Raw genomic sequence first — 24,309 nt, 5'->3', positions numbered from 1 at the left:
AAAACCCAAATAAACTCAAAACTGTGGAAGTGAAAGAACAGCAGGAAGTAAAGAATCAATGAAATACAACTGTGAAATGAAAAAGCAAGCCAGGAGTACTCTTCTCTTTGAAGCTCTTTACCCCACCACCATCCTACAAAACTATGCTTTCAAGTGTGAAAAGGTACCTGTACCTGGCACTTGATGCTACATACTGTGAAATTATTTATTTTTTAGATTTTCTAGGCTCCAGCATGGCCCTTAAATCACTGCTATCCACTGGTTTGAACAGTTTTTAAGCTACTGATCTCCTGGAATTTTCAGTTAAGGATAATCACTCTGAAATGAATGTCAGATAAAGCTACCAATTTTAGGCTCAGAATATAGCAACAATGGACAATGGATCGACCAGTGAGTCTTAACCAGCCTTATATGAAGTGAGTTGCTAGTTGTGTCATCATGTGGGAATTGTCTTGGTAGCCACTTAAAGCAATCAGTCATGATTTAATTGGCACCAGCTCCGAGTCTATTTACTAACTGTGTGCATCTTTTTATTGCCCGAGTTTAACCTTTTATAAGGTCTACATGATAATACACGATGTCACAAAGCATAAGGTCTGCCCAATTGCTTTAATAAACACAGGTTCAGTGGACTTAGTGGACTTTAGCATCCTCCCTAGTAGCGCCAGATCTGGATCAAGTTGAACACTTTTAAGATGTGACAGAACAAGAGATGTGAAGGATGGGAAGGAGGAGCTTGGTACGGAACCGAGCACCTGTGCTGTACCGCACCATTGGAGTGACAAGAGTGTCAAGCCCAAAGGTAAAGTTTTCATTTACCAGTCAATCAACGTTCTAAAAAACACCAAAAGCCATGAGATTTGTTCTTTGGAACAATAACCTTGAGGATAAATGAGGTACCTCTCTTCAGCCCTGGAGATAGGGTGGGAGGCAACTTCAAGCCGTGGATACAAGATAACTGGCCCTCCCTTAGCCCAGTTCTGCTGGAGGGTTCTTCCTGTTAAAAAGGAGTTTTTCCTTCCCTCTGTTGCCAAATGTTTGGTAGGGTTGTCTGTATGATGAGGTTTTCTCTGAATTACTGTATTTACTTTACAATATAAAGTGCCTTCAAAATGTTGTTGTGATTTGACGCTATATAAAAAAAAATATTCAACTGAATTAAAATTCTGGTTTTTGTAGTGGTTAGTTACACTACTTTAACAAAAGTATTTGTCTGCTTTCACAAGAATATGAACTTTGTTTCCCTGATCAATAGGAGTTAATATGGTATCAACTCACTGTTTGTATCTCTATATACACATCTTCCCAAAGTTCGGAGCATAAAATTTTCCAAAATATCTTGGTAAGCTGAAGCATTAACATTTCACTTGAACACAAATGCTTGCGGAAGCATTCTGCATATCTAGGTTCTTGGTTTTATAGACCTGTACCCATGGAAGTGAATGGTACACCATAATTCAATGATTTGGATTGTTGAGTGAATATTTCTGTCAATATAGTTTATGTGATTATTGGCGTGCTTTGGAAGAAGTTTGTTAGTGGACAAAGAATAGCAGGTTATGAACAGCTTTAACAAAGTCACATCAACACAAATTCAAACTCACAAGAAACAATTTGAACAAACTCTTTGACAAAGTGTTGTAGTTGTGTAAAGTACACCATCAGGTTTCAGCAGAAATTAAAAAACATAAAAGCATAAAATCCAAGCAGCAACAATCAAAGCCTTGTTTTGCTTTGGTAATACTGTCTCACTCACTTTAGTACATCAGAATGTGCTAAATGCCATTTATAATATTCTGAGACATTTTAAAGACATTCTTATCAAAACTGTGCAGGAAGTAATATTCTAAATCCCTAAATCTTGAAGGAAAAGCATGAAGGCGTGTGGTTTTCATTTATGGATATCATTTGATTAGAGCCCATGCAGTTTATTACATATAAAAGCCAATTAAATGTGAATGTTATGTGTCAATAGAATGGCTGCAGTTAATCTGAAAGTGAAAGATACAATCCTAGGCGTTTAGGGTTGTGTTAGTGTCTGTCTTTTAAAGACAAAAAAAAAAAATTAGTCTTGAATTTTTATTGTATGCATTCTCACTTCAATTTAGTGATTAAAGTTTTAATTAAATTTATTAAATTTAATTTAGAACCTACTTGAAAGTATGAAAGGAAATCATGAAAACAGTATTTAACGCAATGAAAGCAGCTTGGAGTTTAGAAAAGTGTTTTGAAAACCTTTCCAGGGTCAAAATTATAGCAGTTTCCTTCTTCACGGCAAATGATCGAAACTTGACGTGCGGCCATGACGGCAGTGTTTCATGAAACCTCAAACGCTTCTCAATTTAACATGACTGAGGCCTTTAGAATCCACTCATGGTAGGACATGTGGATCTGATAAAGTCCCTAGGAGGAGTTCGTTAAATTATATGGCCTGAAAATGGCCCCATAATTACACTTTCAACTCAAAATGGCTGACTTCCTGTTGGATTTAGGTCATAGCTCCATGATTTCAGACCCACAGATGAAACAAAGCACGGGGACTGCTCTTTTGAAATATTCTAGGGGCCACTGTGGAGCCATTTAGCAGCAACTACCAATAAGAACTATAGAACTGGAACGTGGATTTCACACCGGAGGTGTGCGCCAAGTTTTATGAGTTTTCAAGCTTTCGTAGCTTTCATAGTTACGAACTCTGACAAAAACTCATAGTTTTGAATACAACCTAAGACCAACTCTCCTGGGAAATTTCAGGTTGCTGGGATCAACCACCTTAAAACTGTAGCCCAAATTGTAAAATAATTAAGATTAATGGCAAATGTTGAAATTCGCCCTTTGACGAAAACTCAAAAGCTTCGCAATTTAATATGGACCCGGTCTGTAGTTTACACTGACCAAATATGAAGTTGATCCATAAGGAGTTTGCAAAAGTATAACACCAGAAAATCGCCAAAATGTCATCTTCAATTCAAAATGAAGACTTCCTGTTGAGTTTGGGTCAATGGGTCAAATTTTGTTAGTAATTCTGTAGCACTATCATTGGTAGCGCTATTGAGCCATTTCTTATTCTCTCTATGTGAAACCAATAAAATATGTATATTTTTGCCAGATCTGACACGTGTGTAAAATTTCATGAGTTCTTGAGCATGCTCAAAGCCTCAAAAAGCCGACTAAAGGCATAAAGGAATAATAATAAACGGAGCGATTACAATCGGGCCTTCCCACTGCGAGTTTTCGGGCCCTACAAACTGCCGCTTTAGCCATTACAGGCTGAACTACAGATTTAAACACAGCCTTCCTCAGTAATGTACAAATGCCACTGTAGCTGATATGTGACATCTAAGTTGGCTTTTTGATTATAGTTGTTTGCACCATAGAGGCAACAGACACTGCAAAAGGTACCTGTCATTTGAAAATAGTAATTAGTTACTAATTACTGAGTACTTCTCCAAGAAATTTTCCAGTTACTTTTATGATTACTTATTTTCAAAAGTAATTAGTTACTTTATTACTTAGTTACTTTTAAAAAACCATGATACACAACCTGAATACCTTTTAGCCCAATTCTATTTTTTCTGCATAATCCATCATATAAAATTGAATGAAATGAGAAAGTGTCTTTTTAAAGCTTGTTTTATTAGTTTTAATCTTTTAACTTTATGCACATTGCATCACGTGAAAATGAAATTATGTACAACAGTCTTTGACTTGAAGAAATGTATTTAACATTTAAACCCATTTTCTGCATATTCCGACATATAAAATAATTTTTTGTGTTTACACTCACTCTTTCAAATAGATGCAAGTAAAACACAGCAAAAAATAAATAAAATCAAAGCTTAAGCGGCACTAAGTCTTGTCGCTCTTTAACCTCCTAGGACCTGGCATCACATTGAGTATTTTGGTCTAAATAACCCAAAATACTCAATTTTGCTCTACAAAGGGCCTGATATCCACTTACGCGGACATTATACTGCTACTGTTCTATCAAAATTTTAAACGAATATCCTCATATGTGGCTCTCATTTTTCTTAGAAACAAAAATCCGGTAAAAAAAAAATTTAAAAAAATTGGTAATTCTTTGTTTTTACATTCATCAGGTCCCAATATGCCCAAATATCAAAGAGAAATTAAAAATGCATGCCGTGGAAGAGTTCGGGTCTTAGGAGGGTAATCTATTTTCACCTGTTTAGCAGGAGAGGGGCCGGTGGAGGTTTGCCCGGTGCCGCAGCGGTCATGTCAGTAGGCGGGATCCGGGGGTTTCTCTATGAATGTCACATTCCCGTGGCAGCGTGCTCGGTGCTTGCTCAGATTTGAAGTTGAATTTTCTGCCGTAGAATGAATTTTCTTCCCACGCAGAGTATACAGCGGACGCTAATGTTTTTGTCACTTCTTACAGAATCAAACTCAAAAGTAATGTCAGTACTTCCGAGCTTTAAATGCTGCGTCGTACTCTCTCCCACACTCCCTGTTTTCCATTTTTGATCTACACACGTCTGCTGCTACAATGAACGTCGAAAACTCGTACGTCATTGTCATGAGACACTCTCACAAACAAAGTGTCGGTTTAGTAACGCAGTAACGCAGCATGCTTACGGGAAAGTAACAGTAATCGAATTACTTTTTTGCAATAGTAACCCCTTACTTTACTCGTTACTTGAAAAAAGTAATCAGACTACAGTAACGCATTTATTTTAACGCGTTACTGCCCATCTCTGCCTATCACATAATTAAAATAACAGTCTGTGACGTCTCAAAATCAGATTAAAAAAAATTTGGAAACCTGTTTTTCAGAACAATCTGAAGCCTCAGTTTCAAATAATGAGCATTACTTTTGCATAATGTTTCCTTATTTGAAACTATGAGTTGAGAAATAAGTACAATATCCCTTTTAAGCATAATGTCAGATAACAATAAGAACCTCCATTTTAAATCAACGACCTATTGTTTAAAAAAATAAAATAAAAAATACGATGAATAGGTATCATCTAACGTTGCTTGATTGCACTATAGGCACAATTTGAACAATGTAGTTAAGGCAGAATACTAAGGGCATCCTCCACATGCTCCGAACAATGCAGCATGCACAGTTCAACAATGTGTTAAGATAAAAGATTTTGCACTTGCCCAGAATGACCACATTCAAGGGGAAGAAGAGAGGCTTCTTTGTAGTCTTGGAGCCAAGATGCTCGGCACACAAATTTGAAGAGTCTGTTACGCTGAAAAGAGTTACAGCAGTGTTTTTTTTAAGCTCTGCCTTACTTTCACACCAATTTTCTTCAGGAAAATTAAGAAAATTCAGACAAAAGGTTCATATACAGTAGTCCTGCATTGAAAACTTTGAAGCGTAGAACATCAAGCCCTCTGAAACCCCAAATATTAATATAATTGTGCATACTAGTCAGTTCTCTAAAATATCTTTTTTTGAGTAAACTCAGGGTAAGAGCTTCCCACAGAAATCTGTGCAAATGCATCATCCATCATGGCACAAAGCAACCCAAGCTCAGCCAAATCTCCATGGAGATGAATAGGAGATGGCACGGAAACGACAGTCAAATCATTTTAATGGGCTAGTGGCTACAGTCCCGCAGCGTCATCTTTGGCTCCATCCTTCTCCAGACCGTGAAGCTTACTATCTGTCAATCCAAGGACTGAAAATGGCATTGAACACAGCACGCACAAAGGTGCAACTTCTTTGGGTCTAGGCTACATTATGGTGGTGCAGCAGCGCTGGTTGGACGGCGGCAGCAGCACACAGTGCAGTAGGATTGACTGTCTCAGCTAAGAGCATCAGTGTGTTAATGCAGTGGCACTAATGCACTAGACGGCCTAAAGGAGCATTAAAGCAGGGATGACTGAGTGTTAAGCCCAAATCAAGCAGCTCAGCTATTGTAAGCTGGGCTCTATCTGCTGGATATCTATCAGTATCTATTGGACTTCACTTTGGTCTGCTCTCAGATAACCTCTCTCAAAAATATTCCACTAAAAAATGTGCGACAGCCTCACCTGAGGTCTAATTACACACAACAGAAAACACAGTGCTTGAAGAGGCTGGAAATGAATTCTCAGTGCAGTGCAAAGCATCCAGATACACTCACGCCTTCTTCACAGAAGGAATTCGGAGTGAAGAGGAAGGACTTCTAAATTGAAAAGTGAGTATTTCTAAATTGAAAATCCACAGAGCTTTAGAGTCTGGTTGTGCTTAGTCAAAAAGTAAAACTCATACAAATTATACCCCGAATGCTTAACTGTGTTGCACTACTTCTAGAAGCCAATAACATTCATCCATGCAATGACGAGTGGCTTGCACTGATGTTTCTTGATGCTCTGACTTGTGTGCAGGAGTCTCTGCGTCTCTGAGACTTCTCACTCTTTCACGTCATTACCCCTTCCCCTTTCATTTCACACAACTGACTGTCTGATTGTTTGTCTAAAGTCACGTCCATATATGAAGTGTTTCACTCATTGTTCATCACTTTGTAGACGACAGCTGTTTATTAGTGGACAGCTGCGGTTACCTAGGTAACTCTGCATTTACCACCTTGTCATTTGTCAATCAACTGTATCCTCTGCTCCTACTGGTGGCAACTTCAATTGCCAAACTTCAATTAACTCTGGACAACCCACACTTTTTTCCTCCCAGTACTACATGAACTCGTGTCTCTTTCAGTCTATACAGTGCTAAATATAACCTAAACCTTGACAGGGATAATTCACAGATTATCAGTGTTTATAATGTTTGGCTTATTAAGTATAACACCAAATTGACTTTCTCATGTGTACAGCAGGTCTTTTTTCAGGATTCATGCACAAAACTTGGGATGTTACTATGTTTTTTTCCTCTTTTATAATTTGCCAGTCTTTCTTTAACAATATGCTCCAGAGCAGCAGCAAAATCTGACTGCTGACCAACTTTATTTAAATTGGAGCTTTGCTTATTTGTGAATATCTTATCAGGTTTACTGCTTTATCTAAATGTATCCTAGAAATTCAGTCTTTTGTGTGAGTTGAAAAAGGACCCACATGGAGTCTGTCTTAACCTAGTTAAAATGTACAATACAAGGTTGTTGGTGTCAAACATACTGCTGAGTCCTACAACAGGTGTGCAACCCAGCTGAAAAGCGAGGTAAACTCAGTTTAAATCTGAACTATAATTGGCTACAGCATTTTTACAAACAGATCTTAAACACAAAAAGGGAAAACGCAGCCCACAAACTGATTAAATCTGGACCAGCAGTAGCAAAATATGAGCCTCTAAGCTGAAACTGTCATTCATCAACGAGGCATTCTGACATCTGAAGCTAACAGAAGACACGGCTCATGTTTAAAGCGCAGAATCTGCCCATTTACCCCTTCAAAAGCTACCACTATTAACTTAGCAAATGAATCTCATTAAGCTTCTATAATCATCCTGTTGTCCAATAATGGCAAACTAGTTTTAAAAACAAGCAAGTTACAACTTTATACTGCTTTAGCAATTTTTTATGATAGCGGTCCACTAAATTATAGGAGGCAGTGGGTAGCAAGTAAGTTGGTGGTGAAGTAGAAAATAAGCTCCCTGCTGTGCGTCACTCTTGTCAGCAACTGTATGATAGCTTGATAATATTTGAGTGCAAAATGAATTTGCTGCACTCCTATGCTGGTTGAAGCCAGTGTGGCTAAGAAGGTTTCTGTTGGAAATCCTGTGTCAGTTTTATCTCCAAAAGCTCCTCCTCCTCTGCCCCCTAGTGGGCAAAAACATCAATTATGCACATTTAACTGCAAAAAAGGGAAAGCTCAATCTCACAGGTACTATGCTTCAAAAAAAGGGGGGGAAAGGAAGAAGAAAAATGCTTTGGTGTAATGTAAAACTGGCTGGTTTAGCAATCTAAAAGTAGAGCTTTGGCCCTGCAGACTAAAGGCCACTCTGATTTATGAGCTCCGACCTTCTACACTGGTCAGTGTCCATTAACCTACTGACCACTAATGTGCTGTCCTATTTTTAATTCCAATCTTTACCTCTGCTGATGGATATAATGTCTGGGAAGTGATCAGTACATGAATGAGCCACAGCATTAGTATCTGTTCCCCTGTCTCGTGTAGATCTGTATAGATTCATCTTGACAAACTTTGTATTTGCACTGAAGTTTGGACAAAAATAGACAGCTAAAAGGAGTTTCCTCACCCCCTCCCCCAAACAAACGCACACAATTTGTAGACTGCTGACCCGAATAGACACAAAAACACGCCTGCACAAAAGACACACACAGCTGCACATGCATAAAAGCTAAGTGATGCACCTACACACAAGCAATCACAGACAGCCACTCCAGCAAGTACGCACACTAATATTTACAGATTAACACATTATTAGCAGCATGTGTAGACAGAAAGATGCAGAGGCAAATATTCCACTGTGACACACACACACACACACACACGCATGCACACGCACACACAACGCAGAGGAGCCCTGATGAGTGACAGAGGAACTTCCCAACTGCAAGGGGAGGTGGGCAGTCAGCCGAGCATGAAATTAAAGCCCCAACTGTCAACCTGAGGACAGTCAGGACGACGAGTGACAAGTGTGCGTAAACGCTGTGTGTGACAGGCAGTGGTAGTAAGGTGGAGAGGGTGGCCACAGGTGTATTCCGTGGAGATCAATCCAGTGCTCCTTTTCCTTTAGGGAAGAACCGGAAATTGTAAAGTTTAAAGCTTTAGTGGCTGCAAAGAGGCAGCTTCTGTGGACCTGACCTGTAGAAATCTTCCTGGTCACAGTCACAACCACCCTTGTATCTCCTTCTTATTTGAATTACCTTTTCATTTATCTTTCACTCTGCATTCCTTTGTCTTAATGCCCTATTAACACCTCGAAAGCTCAAATCGTTACAGAATATTCATGCATCCTTTAATTATGTATGGCTGCATGGATCTAGTTTAGTTGCTCTCTTTTCTTTTCTAGGAACCAAAAACAAATGCTAATGTTAGTGCACAGAGGCTGAATGGCGCCCGAGGCGAGAAAACGCACCATCCTTGTGCTGAAATTCAGCAGTAGTCTCATTTAAAGAAGGTTAACAACCCCCATTTTCTAATTAATAAAATGCCCTCTTAGCAAATCATTGAAAGACTGCCAGAATCTTCAGTACAGTATTGGAGTGGAGAATAAGAGACTGGAGGCTGAGGGGGAAAATAAAGAAGCACTGTGCTGCTCCCTGCTGGCCCATTAGTGCGACTCGGTGTCAGCAGTGAAGAGGAAGAAGGAAGGAGTGCATCCTCAAGGAGAACCGAGCTCCCCTCCAACAGTATTTCCTCTTCATAACAACAAGAGCAAAATCTAATAAAAAGCCATCATCTGCTCTTATTCCCTGTCCTCAAACTAATGGTGGAACATTAGAGTGCAGACAGTCCATAAATCAGGACAGATGGATAAACCATAAAAAGCTTCATCGCAGGTTATAAAGAGTGAGACAGACAGAGGCGTACACACAGGGGACACAAATACAATAACAGGTCCACAAGTCTGGCATGTGGACGGTCTCATTATGTTTTCAACATGAAATGGATAAATGAGCGCAATGACAGTCCTGAGCAATATATGACTATTTATTTTATACACTTAATGAATAAAAGCATAAAGTGAAGACAGGATTCCATCTGCTGGTGACAGAAGGTAGTGTAGGAGACTACAGCAGAGCCCATTTCCTATTGTTCTCATTAGAGACAGTACAGGCCAGATCTGTGTACGACGTTACAGCAGAGCTCCACGTTGTTCAAAAACTACTGACAACAATCTTTGCAACATGGACTTATTTTATAAGGACAGTCACACATACATCTGCTGTTAATGTGCAATACAGAGCACCAAATCTGAAGATGCAGGATTATGTGCAAAGCCACACGTTCGCACCTCCCACTGCTGCTCCTGTACCTCAGTCACCCAGGAGCACAAGTGACCCACAGAGGCCTACAGGAAAAATGTCTTTTTCTCATTCATTTATGGAAGTCACCACATTAATATCTGTAAAACTAAATAGCAATCCATTTTTCAAATTGAGAGGCAGACATCCACTCACAATCAAACCTATGGTCACTGTGGGTCCACCTATTAACCCAACATGCATGCGTTTAGACTGGGGAAGGAAGCAAACTCCACACAGATAGGCCCAGGACGCTCCTGCTGTGAGGCAATAGTGCCAATCACTGCTAGCTACATGTGTTATATTTGTCTTACATTACATCAAAATTCTCATTTTTCGCTAAAAATCTATTTACAGCTCAGCTTCAGATACAGGTTAATTGGATCCCTAGCTCTGACTCTGTACAAAAATGGCACACACATTTTTACACATTTACATTTCAAGACAGCATACTTTAGAAATCACACTGACAATAGAATCTTTAACCTACTGGCTCATGCCACCAGTGCTGCAAATCCTCACAAATAGAAAGATTTGCCGGGGCCACCCCAACTCTCCGTCTGCAGTTTAAGCTGACAAAGTTCTGCTTCAGGGAAAGTGAAGCACGACTCTGATTCAGCAACTCTAATTGGAAGTTGACGGTATGCATTACCTTGTTGATTTTACACACTTTAAAACCACCTCACAGATTTTGGCCTGCAAATACCTGGAGTTGCTGATTGTGTGAACTAATCTATTAAAATACACAAAAACGCAATGTACCACAAAGTAACTCAAATAACTAATCTAGAGAAGCACCAGACAAATTCTGGGTTTTGCAAAATAAAATTATGGTTTTAGCCAAAAGACTTTGCTGGCTTGTAAGAAAGAGCAGTTAGACAAACCCGATTTAGTTTTTAGGAACAGGTTTATAGCCAGCATCTGCAGATTCCTAAACAGCAGTAACACTGTGTCCCCCTTTCTCACTTTGAAGCTGTTCACACAGACACAAAAATCACACCAAACTTGCACTTTTCTTCCTCACGTGTCTAAGATTAAATTTACATTTGCTTTGTGATGCTGTACCACCTCGCTGCAGCCTACCAAAGGCTGTCTCCTTGACAGGACACTACAAAACTAACCTGCCCTTCACACCTTTAAAATGTGTACAAGTACAGGTGTGTGGGCACCAGATTCTAAACCCAGCTGAGTGAGTGCGTGTATGTGCCATAGTATTTTATGTGCATGACAGGGGAGCAGTACCAAGGACAGGTCGTCAAAGTGCTGAGTACCCCACAGGCGCTTGCCAAGATCCGCAGCGCCAGCACAAGAGAGCATGTGCCAGCTCAGAGCACCGCCTGCCACAAATCATAATACTGATGCGTAGTCAGGCAGAGTGTGTGTGTGTGTGTGTGTATAGAATCTGCTTACACTGATGAAAGGATTGTGTTAAAACAGAAAATTAAAATTATAGTCTATAATCCACTAAGCAGTAGATAGACTGACATGCCAGGCCAAACAGGCAAATGAAATACAATCAAAAAGGTGTGCACCACTGTCTCACCACACACACACACGCGCACACACACACACACACACACACACACACACACACACACACACACACACACACACACACACACACACACACACACACACAGAGATGTAGGGCAGCGTGCGTAGACAGCAGGCAGGTCTGAGGGTGGAATTACAGCTGAGAGGCTAAGGTGAGTCACTGCTCTGCAGTGGTCACAGAATGGCTGCCACACCCAAAATACGCTGACTGCAGCAGGCAGCACGGAGGATGGATGGCACCTGATCACACCAAAGCCTAAAACAAACTGATGAATGAAACCGGAGCTCTGCGTTCCGAGTGGTCAATCAGCTACAGAGTGAAAGCTTGTTTTCCACATCAATAAACTCTAATACACTGCCTCTGCTCTTGGTGCGGAGCAGAGCCCGACTAATGTAAGATTTTTAGGACAGATATCATTGTTTGGTGAATTAAAAATCTGACATTCCAAAATGTCAGTCACTATCTTTTTTCCTTTGAGAAACACACAGCATAAACAAATTTCCCTAACATTTGTTATTTGGAGTTCTTGCACTCGTTTTTGTAGCACTCCAAACAGAAAAGTTGCAAAGTGCCATCTGCTGGACAAACTGTGCATCAACACTCATAACATGGTTGAAGGGTGTTTCTCGCTTGTCCTCTTTATGTTTTCCATTTATCAACTGTTACAAATTCTGATACCAGTAGATAAGCAAATTGCTAATATCTGCCCACTGATAAATGGGTCGAGCTCTGTTGCAGTGCACTGCATTAAACATTAAAGCTCAAAAAACATTTTACAATTTCATCTTCAGATCCACTACTAAATGATTGATTACATCCTTCAATAATGCAGTGAAACCAATTTTTCATATTTTACACTGAAGAAGAAATCAAACCCTAAACAGTAACTACATGCAAGTCATATTTGCACAAACACAAACGTGCCGCCAGGAGAAGCAAGGGTGCTAGAAAAGTGCAGAGTATTATGAAAATTACTAACAAATCCTTTTCCATCAAATAATCATATGTCAGCATTTCCAGATGTCACATTTCCTATTCAACAATTAGCAGCCAAAAATCAATCGACTTTTATATCCGGCAAAGAGCAAAAACTCCTCACAAACAAAGAAATATTAGGAATTTCTGTCTGACCAGAGACTGGAAAAAATGTAATGTTTTTTTTCTTTCCTTTTTCTTTTTTTAGATCTAGCTCAAAGTTCAAATTAAAGGTTAAATATAAATAATTCTCATTTCCGCCCACGTCAGTTTCTACTAGAAATGGTTTTCCCCAGTGCTACTTAACATAGAGACACAGGATACATGGATAACAATGACCACAGAGGTTCATGTGACGGGCAGCACTTTTGATTATTTCATCTTTAATTTTTCAACATCAAGTTGGGTTGGTCATTTTCCCATGGTCTAAATGCTATAATGAGTCAGCTGCTACAGACAGTTGCTATAGAAACGAGCTGGCCACACGTACAAATCAGATTGGTAGCAAAATCAAAACACTTTGTTGTCACAGTTGGGAACAACACATGGTCCCATATGTGCTGAACTGACACCTCCTTTTGTTCCTGCTGTTGTTACATAAACTGAAAGTGAAGGTAATGATAGGAAAGATTAGCATCCGAGTCTTTTTGTTCTGCTCATTTTCACTGATTACTGGAGATCCCAGTGGTCTTAATCAAGAAACACAAACAAGACAAAAACAGAGGGGAAAAACAGTTTTTCAAAGAAAATCACAGCACAAAAGTGCTTCCCAAAGCATGTTTTCATTCAGAGGGATCCATAAATAAAAGATTATTAAGTTAAATGTGTTAAAATCTGATTCAGAGGACTGTCTTTGCCCCAAAGTAAAGGTTATTCTTCTGCTATGAACACTTTGCCTGTCAATTACCAGGAAGTTAACCCTGTTCCAGGAAGGAGAGCATTAACCTAGTGTCTTTTCTGGTGGTGTGAGAAAACAGAGCACAAGAAGAACATATAAACATAACACATAAGAGCCCAGCCCGACTTCAAACCCAGGTCCCTGTAACTGTGAAAAAAAGGTGCTAAGTATTGATCCACCACACTCGTTTACTTTCAACTTGAACGGTTACAGCCTGGTTCCAAAACACTTACTTTTATCTATACTCTTCACATTTGTAACAACTGCATAAGAGGTGAGTTTTTCATAACTCCCCTGTTTGGATTTTGTTGAGGTTGAAAAGTTAGAAACATGGCTGCTTTTACTGACAGGTGTACACAGCTCCTGTCTGTTAGGACCCTTCTCTGCTAATCAGAGGCACTGGACCTCTTTGTGATTTTTACTGGAGTTTTCTGACAAATATTGTGGCTTGGTGTGTCGTAAAAATATCCAAGAAGTCTGATGAGTATTTATACAAGTTGAATATTTCACTATCCTGTTACTGCTAACTGGTAACTCAGTCTGTGCATGTGTGCAGTTTGTGAATGCAGCTTACCAAGTGAGCTTGCCTTGGTCCAAGAATCCAGTTACTAACCACCTGACAACTACTGAGTGCTACAGAAAAATGTGTGTTTCCTAACCTGTTGTGAGTGGTTGCACTGTTGCTAGAGGAAGCTGGTTGTAATGATGTTTACGGTTCAAGGAAAAGCTCCTTGGAGTGTCTTTGGTTGTTAGCATATAGCCATGGTTGTCCATAGTTTGCATGGAAGGTGCTAACTTGTCTGCACATCCTCTCCAACCACTTACTAAGAGGTAGTAAAACTGTCAAAAGCATGACACAAACTGGAAATGGAGAACATTTACTTCATTGTAAAAGCTGTGCTTTCTTAATAAGAGGTGCAACTTTTACTCTGTAGGTGGCCTTCATTTCTACATTACACTTAAGTTTCACAACTGCTCAGAATATCCATTTTTCCTAGCAACCAGAGGTTGCCACAGGGTAACAGATCAGCTGTGTAACTAGGCTCTTCAGCCTCACATCCAAATGTGTTAGCATCTGGCTCCAAAATATAACAGCAGCAGCCAAAATGCTAACACTGAGACTTGTGGGGTCCAAAAACCATTGGCTCCATCCATCTTTCGTCTACAGTCTGCAATGGCAGCTGGCTGATTTCGCACTTGGTAACTGATAGTGTGAGATCTAAGTATAATTTAAAAACAGTTTGGAATCTAGAATCATTCAAGTGTCTAAACTTTCAGCTTTCTAAAGCTTTTTATCCATAGTGTGTTTGGATAAAAATAGCTGTGACAGTATGACTCACAGGGTCCGACTGGATGCTGCCGCTTTCTAAATAACCTACATAAAATATGCCACAGGCTGCAGAGGAAACCACAAATCAATAGATCAGGTTTTGGGGCCACTGGGATCGTTTCTAGTCTGAATTTGAACCAGTAGTGGAACTGAGTCACAGTAAGGCTGGAAATAAATAAGAGCTTTAAGACATTACTCTAGTTTTGTTTTTTTTTTAGCACATTTTCTTATCAAGAATAGCTAAAACTATAATACTTACTTGTTGTGAATAGTATCAGTCAAGGTCGCTTTAAAAATCAACTTCCGTGCTTTTGAGACCTCAATTGGTCCTGTACGGACAAAAAGCCCACTGTGGATTATCAAAAGATTTCAAAGTATTATATTACTGTGGAGCGTACTGAGAGGAGGCCTGCATAAATGGTACACCCTTCCTTTCGAAGGATCGGAAGTTTTTCGGTTTTAATCTCCAGCCAAGGCTCAGGCAGCTCCTCCACACTCAGCCACAGGGAACCAGGTGGGACGAGGATAGTGTGTTAGCTCACCTGGCTCCTCATCAGCTGAGCCGACACGTATTTTTACTCATCAAAGAATCATCTGTGCCACAAAGTTTGGAAGACTAAATGGAAGCTCTCCCAAAGTCACACTTCACAGATTTAATACTAATGAGCCATATGCTGACTTAGGTTACAAAAAAAAAAAAAAAAAAAAAAAGAGAGACTGTGTACCAGACATTTAATTTTTAACAAGAACTACATTTTTCTCAGTTTTGATTGCGTTATTTTATTTTTCATTTAATGACAACCTGAAATGTTGTAAAATACACTATATACTACTGATAGAAGGAGCCAGTTTAAACCTTTATAAAGTCTCACCAATGCAGCAAATTGGTAACTTAAATAAGAAAAATGTCATATAGCATAAATCTTAAAAAGAAAAAACATTTTTACATTATGCTGCATAGTACTGCAAATTACTAACAAACAACATTGAAATGATGCTTTATATTCAAAAGCAAGCCACAACTCTCTTTGCTCATAATGCAACAACGCCTCAGTTACTAGCATGACTCTATGTGAAGTATTACAAAGAAATTGGGGTTTTGGACTGTTGGTTGACCGAAAGGAGTGTTTTAAAGACATCCAGTCAAAAGACATTATTTACTGCCCAGGAGTTTATACCTGTGGCCTCACATGACCCTCCACATCCAGGACTTTGCTATTACCTCGATGATGTATCTCAATAACCGACTACAGGAACCTAACTAACACTGCTTATCGCTGTAAGGTCCACTCTATGTTAGGATGACTCATTTCCTTTCTCTGTAATACATGTTGAGCTGCATGCATGTCCCTGCAGGGCCACTGCTCATACATAATGAAGCTTAATGAACACTTAAGGGCAGTCAGTGGCTTTATGGGAAAAGCGGAGTGAAACAACCAGAGACGGACCACAGAATTTTTGTGTACCACATTTATTTTGTATGCGGGAAACATACAAATAAACTACATTTGGTTTTTATCTACATGATGAGTCTGTGTGGGTTTTGTTCATTATAATAAGGAATGTGTGTTGACTTATAGTTTATGTGCCATTTAAAGTTTCAACACTTACTGTTACTACTAAGCATTATAGTAAATATAGCGACCTGAAAGACTTATCAGAACTAGGAACCAGTCAAATGTTATGACTTTATATAGTTCTATAGTCAGGTGCCAGTTCTGTACTGTAGTTACTGCAGGCTGAATCAGTTATTGTTGAAAGTGGACAGCTTTCTAGGTAGTGTTGCCTACTCTGTCTTCATGTGGGACGTGAGAAACTTTCTACTACCATTCACTCATTTATACATCCTTCCATCTATATTCTTTCGCTTATCCAAGTCTGGGTCACAGGGGAACTAGACTAAGTCGAAAGGCAGCTGGGCAACACACTATATAGCCAAAATTATTTGCTCATCTGTCTTCATACACATATGAATTTGAGTGACATCCCATTCTTAATCCATAGGGTTTAATATGATGTCAGCCCACCCTTTGCAGCTATAATAGCTTCAACGCCTCTTGGAAGAATTTCCACAAGCTTTAGGGGTGTGTTTATGGGAATTTTTTACCATTCCACAAGCACATTCATGAGGTCAGACACTGATGTTGGACGAAAAGTCCTGGCTTGCAGTCTCTACTCAAATTCATCCCTAAGGTGTTTTGTCAGGTTCAGATCAGGACTCTGTGCAGGCCAGTCAAATTCTTCTACACCAAACTGGCTCATCCATGTCTTTACGGACCTGGCTTTGTGCACTGGTGCACAGCCATGTTGGAACAGGAAGGAGCCTTTCCAAAACTGTTCCCACAAAGTTGGTAGCATGAAGTTGTCCAAAATGTCTTGGTGTGCTGAAACATTAAGAGATCCTCACACTGGAACTAAGAGACTGAGCACAACAACCAAAAGTACCGCTCTCCTGGACACCACCAAACCCAGACATGTCCATCGGATTGCTGGTTGGTAAAGTATAATTGGTCACTGTTAGAGTGAATTGTTAAATGTTTGTCATTTTTATGCTTACCATCCCTACGAAAGGAATTTCACTGTCCCCCTCCCCAAATTCTCGAGGTTCTGGGTGGGGGGCTGTAGTCTTTTATTACAGGCAACATCCTTGTGAAGGTCTTTTTTGATGTAAGCTTCCTGCCCAGCAGGAGGTCTCACACACACACACACACACACACACACACATTCTTACTTACATACAGAAGTTCACACATATACATACAATGCCTTAGAACTATGTGGGCGTTGCTTTGCTGTGTTTTGTGTGAACTGTCTCTCAATAAAAGGCAGCGAGAGGAGGCCGGATTTGAGGTCATTTTCGTGCTGGACACAGATGAGGCCTCCACTTGCGCAAGTAATCGATCGAACGCTGTTGCCTTGTTTTCTTTCATGATGAATAAGTCTCTAGAACTAGCGGGGTTTGTGGGAACAGACCCAACAGTCACTTTGGCAACGTGCTTTACACCACTGCATCCGATCCTTTGTGCTTGGTGACGTAAGGTTTGGATGCAGCTGCTCAGCCATGGAAACCCATTCCACGAAGCTCACTACACACTGTTCTTGAGCTAATCTGAAGGCCACATGAAGTCTGGAGGTCTGTAGCGATTGACTCTGCAGAAAGTTGGAGACCTCTGTGCAACATGTGCCTCAGCATCAGCTAACCCACTCTGTGGTTTAAGGTGGTCTAGCACTTCATGGTTGAGTTGCTGTCATTCACAATCGCTTGATTTTATACACCTGTGTCCATGGAAGTGTTTGGAACATCTGAATTCAATGATTTAGATGGGCGAGTGAATACTTTTGGCAATACAGTGTATATGTATCCAGCGTGTCCTCCTGATAGACCACGTCCAGTACACCTCACCAACGTGGCATCCTGCTCAGATGCCCCCAACCACCTCAACTGGTTTAATTTCAGATTTTTTTTTTTTTTTGGGACTCAGTAGTGACCCACTGGAACACTGTGGTCTACTTCTTGTCATGTTCTGATTAATTCTGCCAGTTATACATGCAAAAATAAAACAGGTACTTTAATATAAAAACAAAGCCTTCACCCCATCCTCTTAGCACACTGTATACAGAATCGCTGCATTTCAGAACAAAGATCTGGATTTATAAGCACTTTGCATTTAAGAAACCTAAGGATAGGGATTTGTAGGACTGACACAGACAAAAACAAACAAAAAAGTTAGAGTACACCCACACTATAAATAATGAATGCCTGCTGAATTCATTAATCTGCACTCTGCATTCAGCAGCTAGCCCAGTCTCCCTCTCTCTCTCTCTCTCTCTCTCACACACAAACGCTTAAGCTGGATTTACAAGAACAGCGAAATAAGTCAACTCACATGGGAAACACACATTAACACCAAAAATCCTGTGCAAAACAAACTAGCTGACATTAAACAACACAGAACAGCAAACAAGGCCATTCTCCATTGCCTCCAGGTACCACAGCAGCTTTATTTGTACTGGCTTTCACTGTCCAATCACTGTCACGGTAGTCCTTATTTTGTTCTGGAGCAGCTAGAGGACTGTTTCGTATGCTGCTATACCAGGTTCACAGAGGCTGCACAGCAGAACTCAGGCTAAGCAGCTGCAAAAATGGTAATCCATCTGGAGAGCTCACAGCTGACTTCGACACCCTGCTATTTACTTGTCAGGTGCATTCAGGCACATCCCTTTCCCTTGCTAAAAATATCCCACAAAGAGGAAAAATTTATAGTTGGAAGAACCATAAATGGACAAACCCTGTTTTGACACCATTTCTCCATTACTCACAGGGTTTATTTTGTTCTGCAATTTAGAAAAAAGAAAGAAAGAAAATCATATGGCCATATATCAAACAGCATATAGCCGATAAACATATCTGTAATAGACCAGAATGTGTGGAGGACTGAAACTGCTCAAATCATCAATAAATACATAAATAAATAAGACACAAAAAAACTTTTACACTTTTAAAATCCTTTTACAGACTCATTTGTTTTTGTCTTAGTTCTTAGTCAGTTATTTATTTAATCATTATTTTGTTTTTGCCAGTTGCAGTAAAATCAGGACCGCCATGTGACCAAAGATGCAAAAACATAAATCGGTGAGATACTGTGTGAAGTTTTTTTTTCCCCCCCTTTAATACATTTTACATATTTTTGAGTCACATTTTCAATTGTTCATTAATTTTGGATATTGGTCCCTCCATAAGCAGGGGTTAAAATGAGATTCAGCAGGTGGAATGGAGGGGAATAAGTGCATTAGAAACAAGTAAGATAAGCACTTCTGTTGTAAACTCCAGTACATTGGTTTGCTTCATGAACTGGGAGACCAGTACTGACTTAAGTTTTCCGGCCTCACATTCTATAATATATAGGCCCACGTTACAAGAAACATTATGGCTGCTTTCCAACCTCTAGCCCAGTATAAAGGTCAAATTTGGCAAGAGTTACGAAAGAGCAGACCGGATCCCTGTGGCCCACTTTAATAAACACCAGCACTTACACAGTTTGTTTCCAGTCTGATGTGAGATGCCTCGGTCAGAGGTTTCCCAAAATAAAACCTTTCCAAAACTTATTCCACAGAGGAAGGCTGATCACAGAAAATAATAATACTGCATACTAGTCCACTTACACAAACAGAGGTAGTTAAGGTACATTTCCCTTCCATAGTGCACCTGATGGCAACTACTGAGATCACCATTGAAGAATCATGAAATATATTTAGCTCAACATGAAGGATGAGGAGGATATGACGAAACAAAGGAGCAGCAACAGGATCAGTGAGACTGACTCACTGAGGTCTGCTACTACGGATTACAAATGTCAGATGGTAGAAGAACCATGATGACGCAAAAGGCATCTAATCTCAGTAATAGGTAGCCCCAACAAGAGCCGTTCAATCACCACTGAAAAGGCTGGAAATTTCATGCTTGGACATTTACTGACTGGCAAATATGGGCAGGACTTTCTCTTAGGGTGTTTAGGTAACAGTGAAAGCCTATGGGAAATGCTGTCCTGTGAGAATTATACGTTTTTTGTTAATAATATATACTAAATGCATGCAATTTTGACATCATACATTACAGTTGTTGTTTATGCCGAATTAAAGAGCGACTCTTAAGGTTTAATGAAACCTCTTCCATCACACTCTACTTTACACTCGACTCCAGGGAATTTTAAGCTTTCAATTTTCTGAATGGAGTTTGGAGAGGTGGCTTCCCTCGCAGGAAGGCATGCCTAGCCAGAAGCAAGGTGTGCGCTGCAGCAGTATCTGAGCTCACGTGCTTTTCTCCTCGAGGAATTCAGCGAGCAAACGACACCTCTAAGTCAGTGGAGTCTACACGGGAGACACGCGTTTTCCGCTCATAAATAAACCAGTCAAGGACGTGACATCGATACCGGCGGGCGAAAACCGCCTCAAGTTAGCCACACTTACGCAACACAAGACCGGAACTATTAACCACTCAACTTCAAAATAAAAGCTTAAGCGTGGATTTCTAAACTTCAAAAACTGAAATACAAATTGAAAAGGGAAAATAGAGAAGTTATTAGCGATGCCCCTTTTGTGAAACTGCAAAATCACAACTTGGCATGTAGCTGAATCTCAATACTAACATATAAATACATATATTCTCACTACAAATCAACTGAATTGCATTAAAGTATTTGTATTAGAGTATGTGTTATTGTATAACCAACTTTTTGGCAAGCTTCTCTGTATTTTTTTTTCTTTTCCTATTTTATCTTAGGATCATTATTATTATTATTATTATTATTATTATTATTATTATTATTATTATTATTGAAAGAAACAGATAATAAAAGCGCTGGATAACGACTTTACTTTAAAAGAAAAAAACAAAGCGGAAGTTGTGTGTTGTTCAGTTATTTTTAATTAAATGTCGCTCAATAATATTTATACTTGGCTTAAATGTAATTAAGAAACCAGTAGCGTAGCATGACTCATTGTTCATAACATGGATATGAACGGGGAGGACACGTCAGGTTTACACAGTTCATATGAAGCATCAAACCTAAAGGTCGGATACAAGCATTGCTGCACACAAGTGACTCCCATCAGAATAACCTTACAATATGATGCTAGCTGTATGATACATATGATGCTAGCTGTGCCTTTTAACGGACAGGTGCCCTCCTCGTTACATCTTGTCACGCACACACCTGTGACACCAAGGTTAGCCGCAGAGGCTGCCGGGCTTACCTTTAGCTTCACAGTCAGCACAGTACTTGTTATCCTCTTCTCTCAGCAGTTTGGACAGAATGGCCTGATGCTGCTCATTCAGTTTCTGGGCTTTTTCTCTCTCCGACCGCGTCGTCATGTCGCCAAAGTTCGGAAGTTAGACCTGCCTGTGAAGAGTCGATGAAAACCACGGAGTGCTCAGCCTGTGTTAAAAAGGGTGGGACATCACCTTCTGCCCGCACTTTGCTGCCTCTATTCAGTTAGCTTACAACCTGCTAGCGAGGTAATACGGATCTGTGGCAGCATCATCTCTGCTGCTTTCACGACTGTGGGAATTTTTGCAGCGGCACGTGAATCAGAATCACACAAGTGGTATGGGACACACAAGGAATTTCGCGTTATTGGTAACGGCTTCATTTGTCAGCTTGACAGTAATCCTGAACACACCAGCAATGCAGTAAATTGAAAACACATACCCACTATCATTCATCGACTGTCCTTCCCCACACCCCGGGCCTCAACATTATTAAAGCTGCGTGGGATCATCTTGCGAGAGAAACAACAGAGAACAAAAGACAGCTGACACTGAAAGAAGAGCTTTAAATGTCCTTGAAGAGGAATTCTGGAGAACTAATTCAAAAAATTAGAAGAAACCAGCTTTAGTATTTTAATGAAGTTAAAACATAGTTTGAGCTACTTGTATGAAATTTGGTATATGCGTTTAACGTCTCAAGACATCTGCTCGAAACTGTTCGTGTTTGATAAGGACCCTGAATGCATCTTGATGGCAATATGTATTAATCATTATCAATCAGTATTAGTCATTCGTAGCACTACCTAGCAGCAACAGAAATTGTGTTTTACTCTTTGGGACACCAATTCCAACTGGTTGACTGGTGTAATCTAAAATCTGTTCAGGAAAGACTTCGTTGGTGTTACTTTATTTTTAGAACTCTGAGTTTTTGTCAGATGGTGTTCCTGAGCCAGCATGGCGAATTTCAATGTTTTACCATTAAATTAATTCAAATACTGTACACAAAAGGGGAGTAAGTTTGGACATTTTTAGCTATTTTCAAGCCTTGATGATTTATTCGGACCAACATGATATTTGGTTAGTTCAATCTAAAGACCTTGTTGATGTCATAGGGCGTGCCCATAACAAGGACTTTTTCTACATCTCAGAACCTTCTATCTAATATACATTCACACATATTCACACTCGGATGGATGCATCAGAGAGCAACTTGGGGTTAGTATCTTGCCCAAGAATATTTGATATGTAGGCTGGAACAACCAGGGACCACAAACCTTCTGATTAGTAGTAGTCAGGTCCTTATCTTTGCTGCTTGTACTTTAAATAATAATAATATTATTTTTATTATCATTATTATTCTCGTTTAAAACACAAACCCATTTTGGGGTGGCATCAACAGATCATCCTGCATAAAACACCAACAAATCAAACATGCAGAGCCACCCACTGTGGCGACCCCTTGTGGCAAGTTTTTTTTTCCTGTGCCCTTACTTCACAGCTTTTCAATACACCATAACCCACAAACTGCTTAATTAAAATTAAACAAATAAAAAATTTTAAAAAGAAAAAAATTGCGTGTGAAAAACAGAAAACACCTTAGCACAGGTGTTCCATTTAGTGCTTAATGTTTCATATCTGTGTGAGTATCTGTATGGGTGTACTAGTTCTGCTAATTTGTTTCATAAGTGGGGTTCCTCTATACTTCACACCTGGAAGCTGTTGGAAATTAACTCACCTGTGTGCTGCAGGGCGTGACCTTCCTCCTACTAAGCTCCCTCAGTTGTTGCACTTTGCACTGTAGTGCCGATGTTTGTGGTTTATGCTGTTATTGTTTGTGCATGTGCCTCCAGTCCTGAGAGACAATTCTGTAACAATCTCTAAAGTTTCTCCTTGTGTAGTCAAACCTGCTGAAATCCTGCATGCCCCCTCTACCCCTCAACTCTGAAATAACTGCCTTGCATAACTCTCTGTTGCCCTTCAAGACTGCAATAAACTTGTAAAACTTTTAGCGTTGCGTCTTTAAGTGATTTTAGCCTCATCTTCACTCAAATATCATATATCGCCTGCTGTGACAGACATTTTTCCATCAGTGTAACTCAATTCTCGGTAAAAGAAGTTGCCACAAAACAAAGTTTTGAACATTACTAATTAGAAGATTTTATTCAGCACTGGTGTGAAATTACTGCTGAATGCATTCATAAAAAGGAGTCTCTTAATTTGAAAGGGATTCATTATGTTGAAGTTTATTGATTTTTGTATGTTTATGTGGCGACTGCATGTATAGCTGCATATCTGCTCCAACAGAAAAGCAAACGGCGTGAGAAAGGATACAGCTGTGGACGGTGGAAAGTGGGTTTATTTTCCCCATTTGCGAGATCTACAAACAGTATTTTGGTGTGTATGCTTTTGTTTTTGTTTCTTTAACAACTTAGGACAACTAACACTGCACAATAGTAAAAAGTTTAGCATGTAAAATTCTGTGCCCTTTGTTAACCCTCACCCTAAAATCCACGCCTGTTGAGATGGAGTCTTGGTTATTTCACATGAGTCCTGTTTGTTTAGTGACACCGCTTTATCTTTCTATTCATTTCTTTTTGTACTAGTTTTCAGTTAAGATCTCTGAGGATCCCCTGATTTGGATCACAAGTGTTAATCTGGATTTTCTGAAGTTTTTTGAATATTGAAACTGATGCTGAACCAAATGCTATACTGCCATAATCAAATACTGACCTTATTAAACCTGTGTATGCTGACTTTAGTGCTTTCTGCTCAGCTCCCCACTCACTCCCAACCAGACAGCTCATAACATTTTAAACTCTTTTACGTTTATCTATTATTTCCTGACTTCGTACTTTCCACGTTTTCCATCCAACTGTATACCGAAAAACTTCA

At 39.7% G+C, this 24,309-nt stretch overlaps 1 protein-coding gene across 4 annotated transcripts in view; it reads right to left on the bottom strand.

Annotated features, from left to right (window-relative positions):
• The window catches only part of LOC134639660 (stromal membrane-associated protein 1-like), a 145,618-nt gene extending 123,922 nt beyond the window's left edge, over positions 1–21,696 (bottom strand). For all 4 annotated transcript variants that reach the window (XM_063490968.1, XM_063490969.1, XM_063490970.1 and 1 more), the window contains exon 1: positions 21,405–21,696. In XM_063490968.1, the coding sequence (XP_063347038.1) occupies positions 21,405–21,522 (118 nt within the window). In that variant the 5' untranslated portion in view covers positions 21,523–21,696. The remainder of the gene's footprint in view (positions 1–21,404) is intronic.
• Positions 21,697–24,309: the final 2,613 nt, after the last annotated feature.

Source organism: Pelmatolapia mariae, linkage group LG13, assembly GCF_036321145.2.
Source record: "Pelmatolapia mariae isolate MD_Pm_ZW linkage group LG13, Pm_UMD_F_2, whole genome shotgun sequence".
NCBI classification, from domain to species: Eukaryota; Metazoa; Chordata; class Actinopteri; order Cichliformes; family Cichlidae; genus Pelmatolapia; species Pelmatolapia mariae.
The sequence above is the reverse complement of the archived record's forward strand: the minus strand, read 5'-3'. Positions and strand labels throughout refer to the sequence as shown.